At 55.0% G+C, this 12183-nt stretch overlaps 1 protein-coding gene across 1 annotated transcript in view; it reads left to right on the plus strand.

The window, feature by feature from the left end:
• CUNH16orf96 (chromosome unknown C16orf96 homolog) overlaps window positions 1–12167 on the plus strand; it is a 53373-nt gene extending 41206 nt beyond the window's left edge. The window contains exons 13-18 of the mRNA XM_032397741.1: window positions 439–501; window positions 3155–3247; window positions 4201–4381; window positions 4509–4611; window positions 9529–9609; window positions 10386–12167. Of these exons, the coding sequence (XP_032253632.1) occupies window positions 439–501; window positions 3155–3247; window positions 4201–4381; window positions 4509–4611; window positions 9529–9609; window positions 10386–10603 (739 nt within the window). The 3' untranslated portion in view covers window positions 10604–12167. The remainder of the gene's footprint in view (window positions 1–438; window positions 502–3154; window positions 3248–4200; window positions 4382–4508; window positions 4612–9528; window positions 9610–10385) is intronic.
• The last annotated feature ends 16 nt before the right edge of the window (window positions 12168–12183 follow it).

Raw genomic sequence — 12183 nt, forward strand, 5'->3', positions numbered from 1 at the left:
GGCTCACAGAGGGTAGGGGCCATGCAAGGCCTCACAGGGAGCCTGGGGATCTGGGACTGGAGCCCTCTTGCCATGTCCCCCACCCCATCCAGATAGAGCCCCAGGCAGAGGGACTCAATGTTGGGGTGCGGAAGGAGGTCTCCTGTCCTCAGATGACCCCTCATCCCTCCAAATATCCCCTGTGTAGGGTAGCTTTCCAGAGGCCCCTGGTTTTAAAGACCTCCATTGTGTTTGGGGCAGGAACATTAACTACACACACTATCCCCTACCTGTGCCCCAGGCAGCCACAGGATAGGGATCAGCAGGGGCCAGCAGAGCCGACTTGAGCTGAGCTGGGCCAGGTCAGCGGGGGAGTAGGGTGTGGAGGGAGGTCCTGACCCTGAGGAACAGACAGGCCTTCCCCCACGGTGCACCAGCTGACGGCTGGCTGTCTTCCAGGAAACTGTTTGAGCGGGTGAAATGCATCTCCTGCGACCGGCCAGTGGAGCTGATGACGGGCCCGTGAGTACCGCCGCCAGGGGGCGCCCACGCCCACCCGGTCTGTTTTGATTCCCCCCACCTACCCGCCTGGGAGGTTCTAGGTCCATCATTTATCTGTCCGTCCGTCCGTATACATTATTCCGTACACTTGATTTCATTTGCTCCCGGTCCCGGGCAGGGGCACTTGGCATCCCCTCCTTCACCAGCCCTGCCTGGCGCCTGCTGTGTCCCAGGGTCAAGATCAACTCCAAAAGCAAAAGGATAGAAGGAAACTGGGGAAAAGCTGAACTTTGTGGGACTTCCTTGCATGTATTTTTAGAGTCTAATACTTTTTATTTATTTAGGTGAAATTCACACACACACACCATTTTAAAGTGAACAGTTCAGTGTCATTTGGTGCACATTCACGATGATCTGCAACCATCACGTCTAATTCCAAAGCATTTTCATCTCCCTAAAAGGAAACCCCAGACTCATTAGCAGTCTCCCCCACCCCCGACAACCACTAACTTTCCATCTCTGTGGATTTGCCTATTCTGGACACTCCATATGAATGAAGTCATGCAACCTGTGACCTGGTTCTGGCTTCTTTCACTGAGCATCATGTTCTTAAGGTTCATCCACACTGTGGCAGGTGTGAGCGCCTCATTCCATTTTTTATGGCTGAATTGTATCACATTATATAAGCCGCCCACATTTTGTTTATCCACTTACACGCTGATGAACATTTGGGTTGATTCATCTTTTAGCTCTTGTGATTAGTGGTGCTGTGAACATGCATGTACATAGATGGGCTGGAACACCCGCTTTCCGTTATTTTGGGTATAAACCTGGAGGTGGTGGGAGTGCTGGGTCATGTGGTCCCTTGACGATTAACTCTTTGAAGAACCACCAAAAAACACTCTCATAGGGTTTAAGAGCCCGAATCTTGCAGCGCCCATGCTAGCCTGGCCCCCGTGACCCACGAAGCTCACCACCCTACATCATCAGTCCATGCTCATGGAGGGGCTTTGAGCCTATATCCAGATTTTTTGGTTAAAGCCACAGATCCCTAGTTGCAGCGTTATTTATAATATTTTAAAAAGAAGGAAAGGAAACAATGTGAAGCGGTGAATGAGTTATGTACATTTACATCAGCTGATATAAGTCATGTTGTAGAAGGAGGTATAATGGAACCTTCTGAGATGTGGAAATGGTTGCAGCTACACCGTCCAACGCAGTAGCCAACAGCCACATAGGGCTAATGCGGCTGAAAATGGAATTTTGCATTTTATTTAAATTTATTTAAATTTAACTGTAAATTTAAATAGCCGCCGGTGTCCCGTAGTTGCCATATTGGATGGCACAGTCGTGGAAGAATTAGTTAGTGGCCTGGAAAAAGGTTCATAATAACTTAAATGAGAAAATCAAGTAGTTTGTGTGTGATCCTATTTTTGTTTTGTTTTGTTTTTTAGCAAGGTTTATTGAGCGATAGCAGTGATAGTATAAAGCTCCCAAGGAGGGAGGGGGCCCAAAGGGGTTGCCCATGATCCTATTTTCGTTAAAAAAAAAAAAAATACAGGGGTGCCTGGGTGGCTCAGTCGTTAAGCGTCTGCCTTTGGCTCAGGTCATGACCAGGGTCCTGGGATTGAGCCCCGCATCGGGCTCCCTGCTCGGCGGGAAGCCCGCTTCTCCCTCTCCCACTCCCTCTGCTTGTGTTCCCTCTCTCGCTGTCTCTCTCTCTCTGTCAAATAGATAAAATCTTTAAAAAAAAATATGTAGGGGCGCCTGGGTGGCTCAGTTGGTTCAGCGACTGCCTTCGGCTCAGGTCATGATCCCAGGATCCTGGGATCGAGTCCCACATCGGGCTCCCCCTGCTCTGCGGGGAGACTGCTTCTCTCTCTGCCTCTGCCTGCCACTCCCCCTGCTCGTGCTCTCTCTCTCTCTCTCTGTCTAATAAATAAATAAAATCTTTAAAAAAAAATAAAAAAAAATATGTAAACACAGAAAATTACTGGAAGGACCCATATCAAAATATTTGTCACATGGTTATAGAGCTTTTTGTGTTTATTTGTGCTCTGTCCTTTTTAAAATGCTGACAGTATATATTACTTTAACATTTTATTGTGGTTAAAATGGTAAAGTATGTAAATGTTTATGGTGCAACCTGATGAATTTGTACACGTGTATACACCTTTATAACCACCTCTGAGATCAACGTGTACAAGAGTTCCCTCTGCTCAGAGAGCTGGTATATATATATATATTTTGTGGAGGTAAAATACACAACACAAATCAACCATTTAAAATTGGGCAGGTCAGGGGCATTTAGTGCCTCAACAATATTGTGCAACCACCACTCGAGCACCAGAGCATTTTCACCAACTATCCAGAAGGAAACCCCAGCCCCATTTGTGGCCACTCCCCATCCCCTCCCCCAGCCCCTGGCAACCTCCGATCTGTGTTCTGTTTCTAGGATTCACCTGTTCTGGCTTTTAGTTTTATAATCAGAACGTTGTTCTTTGTGACTGTCAAAGATCACTGGGGCTCTTTAGGGCCCTGAGCGCAGTGGGCTGTGCTGTGGACGTCTCCAGAGAGAGGGATGGGTTTAAGGGTGGACTTCCTGGAGGAGGAGGGAGGCTGGGGCTGTCTGCTGGCCACTTGCGCCTCCCCCTGAACTCTTGTCCTCCAACAGGCAACTCATCACCATCCGCAAAGCCCACCTGCTTTCGAGGCTGCGGCCAGCCAGCGCCAACACCTATGAGTACCTGCAGCAGCAGCAGTTGAGGTGAGTGGGCTGGGGGCCTGCCCCGCAGAAGCCCTCGGGAGCCCGCAGCCCTGCAGAGACGCCAAGTCCAGTCCCAGGGCATTGCCAGCCATCTGCAAGGGAGCTGTTTGGGGAGGTGGCTGGGGCAGCAGATGGCCTGGGAGAGGACACTGGCAGAAGGGAATGGGCATATTTACTGGACATCTATTATGGGCGGAGACCGTTGGGGAAGGATTCTCATTTAAATCTCACCACTCCTGTGAGCTAGGATGGACGTGCCCGCCTCCAGCTGGAGGAAGTGAGCGAGGGCCCTGGTCTCAGCTCACTGCGCTGAGTGCTTTGCCCTAGCCGACCTCGGCGAATCCTTAAGCCTTCCCTTCGAGGTGTATTCTATCTTCACCACATTTTGTAGTTGAAGGAAATGAGGTTCAGAGAACTTCAGCCACCTGCCCAAGGTCACAACTAGTAAGTGGCAGAGTTGGTGCCTTGACCTGCAGTTTCCCAGCGCACCTGGCAGGCTCCCTGGGTCCCGGCCCCACCCTCAACCTCCTGACTTCCCATGCTCTGTGGGTGCTTCCTGCACCCTGGCCTGAGATACTTCTGGCCAGGTGGGGAAATGAAGGCTGACCAACAATCACAGCCACATAAAGGGGAGAGCCATGGGGGCCTGGGCCCGCAACCCCACCTTCCTATGCCTGACTCCTTCTTGAGATCACAGGTTAAAAGCCTTCTGTTGTCGGGCCAGACCAGGGCCCCCAGGGGTGGCTGGGTCTGGGGGAGCATAAGACTTGGTTTTCCCCTCTGCCCCGACTGCGCCTGTCCGTATCCACCTGCTAGCCCAAAGTACCCCCCAAACTCAAGCTGGAAGAAATTCCAGTCCTGTCTTGCCACTGGGCGGGCCCTTGGGCCCATCCTGCTGCTGCTCTGGGGCAGAGGGTTCTCCCAGCGCCTGCTGTCCTACCTGCTTACCCCAGGGAACAGCGGCGGCTACAGCAGCTCCGGGACCTTGGAGACCAGCACAGTAGTCTGGATTCGCTGGGGTCCCAGAAGGACTGGGGCGACGGCCCTGGCAATTTTGCCAACCTCAAGTTCAACTCCTATGACTTGTCAACGCTCTACCCCTATGGGGACCCCGAGGTGTTGGACTATGACACTGTGAGTATGGCATACACCCTGGGCGTGGGTGACCCCGGGGAGGCCGTGCTCTGTCTGCTGATCCTCTGCATGTACCCGAGCTGCAGGGGAGGACACTCCCTGACTTGGGGTCCGGGCCATCTAACAGGCTGAGGTGGACATTCTGGGAGTGGACGGGATCCTGTACAAGGGCCGAATGACCAACCAGGATGGGGCACGGCCTTTGACCAGCGTTGAGAAGGAGATGACAGGTGAGAGGTGTCAGGACTTCCTGGGAGCCCGTGTCCTAAATGTCCTGGCTTTGCTGGGGAGGATGAAGAGGTGCAGGCAGGGCTCAGAGCTGGCCCCGTCCTGGACTGGGGGGTCCTCAAACAGTCACTTGCAGAAATGGGGTTCTACTGTATGCCAGGCACTGCACCAGGCACTGGGGAGGTGGTGGGGAGCAAAGAAAGATGGGCTATCACCCCAGGGTTTCCACACCAGTGGGAGAAGCAGACTGTGAGCAAATAACCTGAAGATGAGGCCCCATTGTTTGGAATAGCAGTGAATAGCTGACCTGAGGGGAGGACCCTGGAGACAAAGGATGCTGGCCTAGGGACGGGTGCCAGTGGCCTCACGAAAGAGGGATGCTGGGCTGGGGATGGGAGAGTTGTGAGAGGGACATCAGTCCAAGAAGAGGCCTCTGATGAGGGAATAGGGGTTAGCTGGATAAAGGGGCCAGGTGGAAAGAGAGCAGTCCAGGTGGAGGGCATAGCAGGTGCAAAGATCCTGTGGTAGCTGGAAGCCAGGCACAGTTGGAACTCAGGAAGGTGAGTCAACCTGTGGTGGAGATTGGGAAGGGGTTGGGAATGATGAAGAGATGTGGACAGACCCTGGAGGCTTGTGTCTTAGTGTCCCAGGTAGGTAAGGGTTGGGTTAGTAGGGGACACATGGAATCAGTTATTCTGATTGCTGCAGCATCAAGGCTCCCGCTCCAGATGGCTCCTACTGGGAACCCCAGTCCTTGGTTCCAGCAGTGGGCTGGCAATACCAGAAGGGGTACATTCTGTGCACACCCTTCGAGGTTTTCTCCTTCTGGGAAGAGGAATTCTCAGTTTTGCCCTGGGTGGGAGGCATACACTGCCCCATGGCAGGGGGTGAGGGTGACCCTGGAGCCCCAAGGTGGCTGGAGGGTTAAATTCTGCCCATGGTATACTTCTTCACCCCACATTGTCCTATTGACTGGAGGACGAAATACCAGACGCATAGGAAAGGGGACTGTTCAATTGGGGGTGCTGGACAAAGAAAGAAGAGCCCGCGTTAGTGTCCTGGGGCGGCTGCAACAAATGGCCACAAACTGGGGAGCTTGAGACAGCAGAATTTCTCACGGTTCAGGAGACTAGAAGTCCAAAATCAAGGTGTCCCAGGGCTGTGTTCACTCCCAGGGCTCTAGGGGAGGTTCCTTCCTGCCTTTTCCCGCTTGTGGCGGCTCCACGCGTTCCTTGGCTGGTGGCTGTGTCCCTCCAGTCTCCGCCTCTGTCTTCCCGTGGCCTTCCCCCTGTGTCTTCTCTTCTGTCTCCTATAAGGACACTTGTCCTCCTTAACTAGGGATGAGCCCAAGATCCTTAATTACATCTGCGAAGGCCCTTTCTCCAAATAGGGTTATATTTATAGGTTCTGGGGGATGTATCTTTTTGGGGACCACCCATCAACCCAGGAGGGCAGGACACCATCCGAACCCTGCATTCCCCCAGCATGGATCTGGCCCATGTGGCATTCATGGCTAGTCCCAGACAAGGCTCAGCCCCCGGCAGCAGCTGCTGTTAGGTTAAACCTCAGGGGTCACCAGGCAGGGTAATAACAATGGTGGCTAATATTTAATGAGCCCCAACTTATTGCCAGGCTGGCGCTGCCTCCTTCTTCCGGCAACAGACCGTTGAGGCATTGCACAAGGGCAGCTGAGGGTTGCTGGCTGAAGTGCACCCTTGGTGGAGGGGCCCTTCTTCCTGCTCAGGCACCAGACAGGGCCCCTCTCCACCCACCTCCCCTGGGCTGTCACCCAGAGGGATGGGGCTTCTCTCCCCACGGCTCATTCATTCTCGAGACCCATGCAGCAAAGCAGGCCTGAATCACAACACCTCAACTGCTTTGTCCTGATTGGGGACAACAAAGCTTAGAAATCAATCAGAAACCCGCCTGTGGCCAGATCTTTTGACCAGATTGTTCTTATCGCTCATTTATTTACTTGAAAGAACATTCTAATCCAAAACAGGCTCGAAAGCTAAACCTAAATGAGCCCGCATGAGCCCCGCCCCAGGTCCAGCCTGGCCCCTGATGCGTTCGTCTGTTCACATCAGCATCCAGCATGTCCTGCCGTTTACTCAGCCCTTTGCCAGGCCCACAGGGGACACTGAGGGGCAGCTGGGCAGCCTGTGCCCTCCGGATGCTTGCACTGAGTCAGGAGCTCAGGCCAGGGCAGGGGAACGGCTGGTCCCCAGTGAGCCGTGCCCCCGCAGCAGGGGGATGGATGCGCCGAGGCGGGTGGTCAGCAGGCTGGACTTTCAGAGAAGTGCCCTGGAAGGAAGGCTAAGTTCAGGCAGGACTTGGGTAGGACGGAGAAGGATGTGGCAGGGGCGGGTGCAGGCCTCAGCCCTCCTCACCAGCTCTGGGTGGACTGCCTAAAATGCACACCGCGACCGGGACCCTCCCCAGCTCAGAGCCCGTCCTTATGAGTTTCCTATGGCTGCTGTAACTAATTCCCGCAAACCAAGGGGCTTAACCCAAATTTATTATCTTCGTTCTGGAGGTCAGATGTCCGAAATGAGTCTTACAGAGCTAAAACTAAGCTGTTGGCAGGGCCGGTTCCTTCTGAGGCTCTAGGGGAGACTCTGTTTCCTCCCCGTTTCCACCTGCCAGGGGCCTCGCTCCGACCTCACTTCCGTCCTCACCTCCCCTTCTCTGACTCGGACCCTCCGGCCTCTCTCTTCAGAGCCTTGCGATTACATTGGGCCATCTGGATAATTCAGGGTCCTAGGTTTTAGGGTTTAGGACGGGGACATCTCAGGGGCACTGCCCTCCGAGTCCAGGCTCCTTGGCCAATCTGGCAGGGGGGTGGGGGAGAAGGGGGTGCTTGTCCCCTGTCTGCCCCTCCCTCCAGCATCTCAAAACTGTTTTCCCGTCTGTCAGTGAGCCCAGCTGTCTCCCGCCTCTGGGCTCTGCCCATGCTGTGTGCCTGCCTTGAAGGCCTGGGGAACCTTTCTCATCTGCCAGAGCTTAGGGTCCCCTCCCATTGAGAGCCTCCCAGCTCCTCGGTTCTGGCTTCTGCAGAGGTGGGCAAGCCGCAGAGGAGGCCTGGGAGGAGCAGGTGTCCGGGTCAGGTGTCGAGTTTGGGTTCTGACCTGTCGAGTCCAGGGCATCTGTTGGGTCAGAGCTGGGTTTCCAAGCCTCACTGGGTCTCGATTTTGAACCTGTGCCCTGGGCCCACATCCCTCACCTGGCAGGGAAGCAGTGAGACAGTCTCACTGGTCAGCTGGTTGGCCGGTCCTGCCTCAGACCTGTGGAGGGATCCAGGTGCCAACTGGTGATCAGAGCGGGGGCCAGGGAGTACCCCTCAACTGGGCATTTGCTCTTCGCAGAACCCAGGAAGCACACTGGAGCTAGTTCTTAGTTCATACTCAAGGAGCAGTTGATGTAGACCTTGAGACAGAGTTAGGAATGCAAGAGGTTTGGGGTGGGAGGGTTACAAAGACAGGGGGGAGGAAAGGGAGGGAGCAAGCAGAGACCCTCAGATAGTAAGCAGATCTGATGAGGTCCAGGCCAGCCCCGTGGGGAGCTGAACAAACACCCCTGCACTCCCGCCATTGGCCGGAGTTGCTAACAGCCCCTGAGGTGCCAACAGGTGAGACTTGACTCCCTTTGCTCCTGCGGCTGAACAGCGAGTTCTTCCTTAAAAGGGAATTTGTATAGCTGACCCTGCTGCCGAAAGGCCCTGGTCACTCAGCTGGTCATTCCCAAGCCCTTATTGGCTCCACGTGTACTTTAGATACCACTGGGGAGACCCGACGTGGACAAAATAAAGTTATTGCCCCCTTAGAGTTTTTACCCCATGAGGGACCATAAGATATAAACTAAATAAATAATTCAGTGAGTAGGATGAAACATGGGAGTGAGGGAGAGGATGACCACTTGAGCTAAAAGACTCTTTAAAGAAAGGACATTCGAAGTGGGAATTGTCAGGACACCCAGGGAAGGACATAGTGTCCGGGCAGAAGGAACAATCCGGTGTCCTTCATGGGAAGGAGCTCGGTGCCCCTGTAACTCGTCTTGAAGGGCAGGCCTGGGTTCTCACCCGCATCTTCACTCTCACAGCCTCTGCCCCACCCCCACGGTCCCACCTCTTCTTTTGCAGCCTTTGGTCTGGGTGGCCAGTCATGGAGATTCTGGGCTGGACATGGAGAAGGGGATGCCTTGGGTTCAAAAGTGAAGGATGGAGGGCGCCTGGGTGGCTCAGTTGGTTAAGCGACTGCCTTTGGCTCAGGTCGTGATCCTGGAGTCCGAGGATCGAGTCCCGCATCGGGCTCCCCGCTCAGCGGGGAGTCTGCTTCTCCCTCTGACCCTCCCCCCTCTCATGCTCTCTCTCTCAAATAAATAAAATCTTTAAAAAAAAAAAAAAAATTTTTTTTTTAAATAAATGGTGGGGCACCTGGGTGGTTCAGTCTGCCTTCGGCTGGGGTCATGATCCCAGGGTCTTGGGATGGAGCCCCGCATCAGGCTCCCTGCTCAGCGGGGAGCCTGCTTCTCCCTTTCCCTCTGCGGCTCCCCCTGCTTGTGCGCGCGCTCTCTCTCTCCGTCAAATAAATAAAATCTTTAAATAAATAAATGGTTAATTTTGTGGTATGTGACTTTTACTTCAAAAAAAAAAAATTCACACACACAATGAGGGACGGAAAGGTGGGGGCGGGGGCACAGTGGCGGTCTGGCCTCAATGGGAATATCTATGCCTTGAGAAACCCTAGACTCGGGAAGGTGGGAGAAGTCTTCCGCAAGGGCTGGGCGGCAGGTGTGTGGAGGGGCGGGTCTGGGGAAATAGTGAAGGGGCCTTTGCGGGACGGGGCGGGGCCTCTGGGAGGGGGCGGGACTCTGGAAGAGCCCTCACCCGGTCCTGTCTCTTCCCCTTTCTTTTGGCGAAGCTGTGAAGATTCCGCACCCCCCAACTCGAAACCTGTATGATCGTGAACGCCCGAGTAACTTTTATGGTTCCATCTACCCCCGTGAGTACCTGCCCTCCTCACTCCCTGGCCCAGCTGGGATTCTGGCAGGGTCTCTGGTGCCTTCCAGTCCCAGCCTGGGGCTCTGAGACCTGCCCCACCTCATGCGTCTCTCACCTGCTCTATGTCAGGGCCCAAGAAGGCCCCTTGAGTGGCCCCCACCCAGCACCCGCTCCCTAGCCAGGGCCTCCAGCTATCCTGGGCTCCTAGTTTACCCTTCAGTGGGGCTTCCTGGCCCGGGTGCCAGTCCCAGGGGTCGAGGCCCGATGTCTGTCCGCAGGTGTCTAGCTAGCTGCAGGGATGGGATCAGGAGCCCATTCATTCTGCCTGGGGCCCCATGAGCCAGGCTGGGGGGACTCCTCGGAGTCCTCTCGCCATGCACCAGGTATCTACGGGAGCACTTTCTCCCTTGTGTCCTCAGCCCTGCTCTCCGGGCTGACTGTGGAGCTGGGGCACAGCAACCCCCCCCCCCCCCCCGCCCCGATCCTGGACTCCAGGTCCATGTCGGGTTCAGCGTCCGTTTCTGGTGTCATTTGTCTGGGGTCACCCACCCCCGGGAAGTTTAGGGTGCCTGGGACTGGGTGAGCCGTGGGAAACCACTTCCAGTCTGGTAGCTTCTCGGCTCCTTAGTGGGTATGACCCCATCCGGCCAGCCTCCCCCCCCCCCCCCCCCCCCCCCCCCCGGCCGGTCGGCCCCCCCCCCCCCCCCCCCCCCCCCCCCCCCCCCCCGCCCCGGGCATGTTCCTGGGACACATCACCAACTTTCCTGCCCCTCCCAGCCCTGCACCCTCACGCCAGCGTGCGCTCGGCTGCCTCAGGCCCCCCGCCTACGACACCAGCTCGGCCTCCATCGCTGCCGCCCCTGCCACTGCTCCCCCAACTGACGCCATCCGGGCGGGACCCCCAGCAGGCCCCAGGGCCCGCCCGGCACTCAAGGGCTCTGCGCCTCGAGTCCCGAGCCAGCATGCAGCCCTCCGAGGAGCCCACCAATCTGTGAGCCCTGCGTCCGCGCCCCTACCGCCTGTCCTCTCCCCCCGCCCACAGAGACTGGGCCCTGAGCCTGGCCTGAGGAGGGTGCAGGGGCCCTGGACGTGGGGGAGGGGCCTCCATAAGGGAATCATTTTGACCCAGGGGCTAGTTTAACTCATGCATATAAATACAACACAATCCTTCTTATCCTACGCTTCCTGGAGCACATAGCTTTATAGATTGAATTTTTCACTAAGCCAATATAATTCCTTGACCAGTTTTCAATACAACAGCTAACATGCTTTTAAAAACAATCACTTTCCTTTTTATTTTGCTGAAATGACTCTATCAGAGTCAGTTCCAGTTACAGCTACTGCCCACGGACGTTTTCTTTGGGGGCCATTGTTTCTAACAAGACCAATTTTCTCACGGGAACCACATTTTACTGTGTGCATCCTTTTTTTTTTTTTTTATTTCATGTTGATTATTCCCACCAGTAATTACGGTTATGAATTGGATATTTTTAAAACCTGATTGTTTATATTTACTTTTTTGGCCAATCCATGAGGAACTTGGAGCAGCAGCCCTGGAATATTCCGGGACTGCTCTCTCCCACCGAGGGCTGGAATCCCGCACGCCTGTTTGATGTCCTTCTGGTTCCCGTGCTAACTGCCTGTGCACTTGGAATAAAGAGCAGACCAGGAGGTCATAATGTCCTGATATGGCCATTTAGTGGGCAGCTGCCACCAGGCATGCATGGCTTGATTTCTTCCCCTTAGGCAGCTTGTTCCTCCTTCTCCCTGTCAACTTCTCTCCCTCTTCCTCTCCATTCCCCGGCTCTGTCTGGTTGTGTCCTCTATGCTTTTTGAACTTCTGACATGTCTACACATTACACAAAGTCCAAAAAATTTCCCTCTGCTTGGTTTTGGGACATGACTCCCCCCCCCAGCGGCCCCCCCACCCCCCGTAACATCCACTAGAGGCCCCTGGGACTGCCAGGTGGGTAAGGGAGTTGGAGGGGGGTGAGTTGCCCAGGGGTCCGCCAAGGGGGAAGCCAGGGAGCTGGCATGGAGGAGGATGCCCAGCCTGGCGGCCATCAGAGTTCAGGAACACTGCGTGCCTACCCCCTTCCTAATGGTCCCCTGGCGCTTTCCCCAGTTCCTCATCGGTGACCACTCCCAGACCCTGACTTCTCTTTTCTTTCTCCAAGGACTGTGTCTAAATGAGGCCAAGCTTTTCCTAACCCAGGCGACTTACCTGTTCAAGATGCCTTAGGGAGCGCTGGCTGGTGCAGTCCTGGACCCCGCACCCACCCCCATATCACAGATGAGTATTTTTGGCAACTTCTCCCCAGAATAAAATCTTTCACTTTTTGACTGTGGATGAGGGTGACTGGCCTGGTGCCCTCTTTAGAGGGTGGCCTTGTCTGCCCCACGTGGATGAGTGGACCTGCTGGTCCCTACTCAGGCCCCGACCCCAGGGTCAGCCTCCCAGAGCCACCAGCCAGAACCACCATGGCTGAGTCCCAGTAGAGAATCAACAGCAAACATTCTTGCCTCTGCTACATTTTCCACCATGGCAAAGTGTCCCGAGGTGCCCGAGGAGCAG

The sequence above is a fragment of the Phoca vitulina genome, unplaced genomic scaffold (genome assembly GCF_004348235.1).
Source record: "Phoca vitulina isolate PV1807 unplaced genomic scaffold, GSC_HSeal_1.0 scaffold102, whole genome shotgun sequence".
Lineage (NCBI taxonomy): Eukaryota > Metazoa > Chordata > Mammalia > Carnivora > Phocidae > Phoca > Phoca vitulina.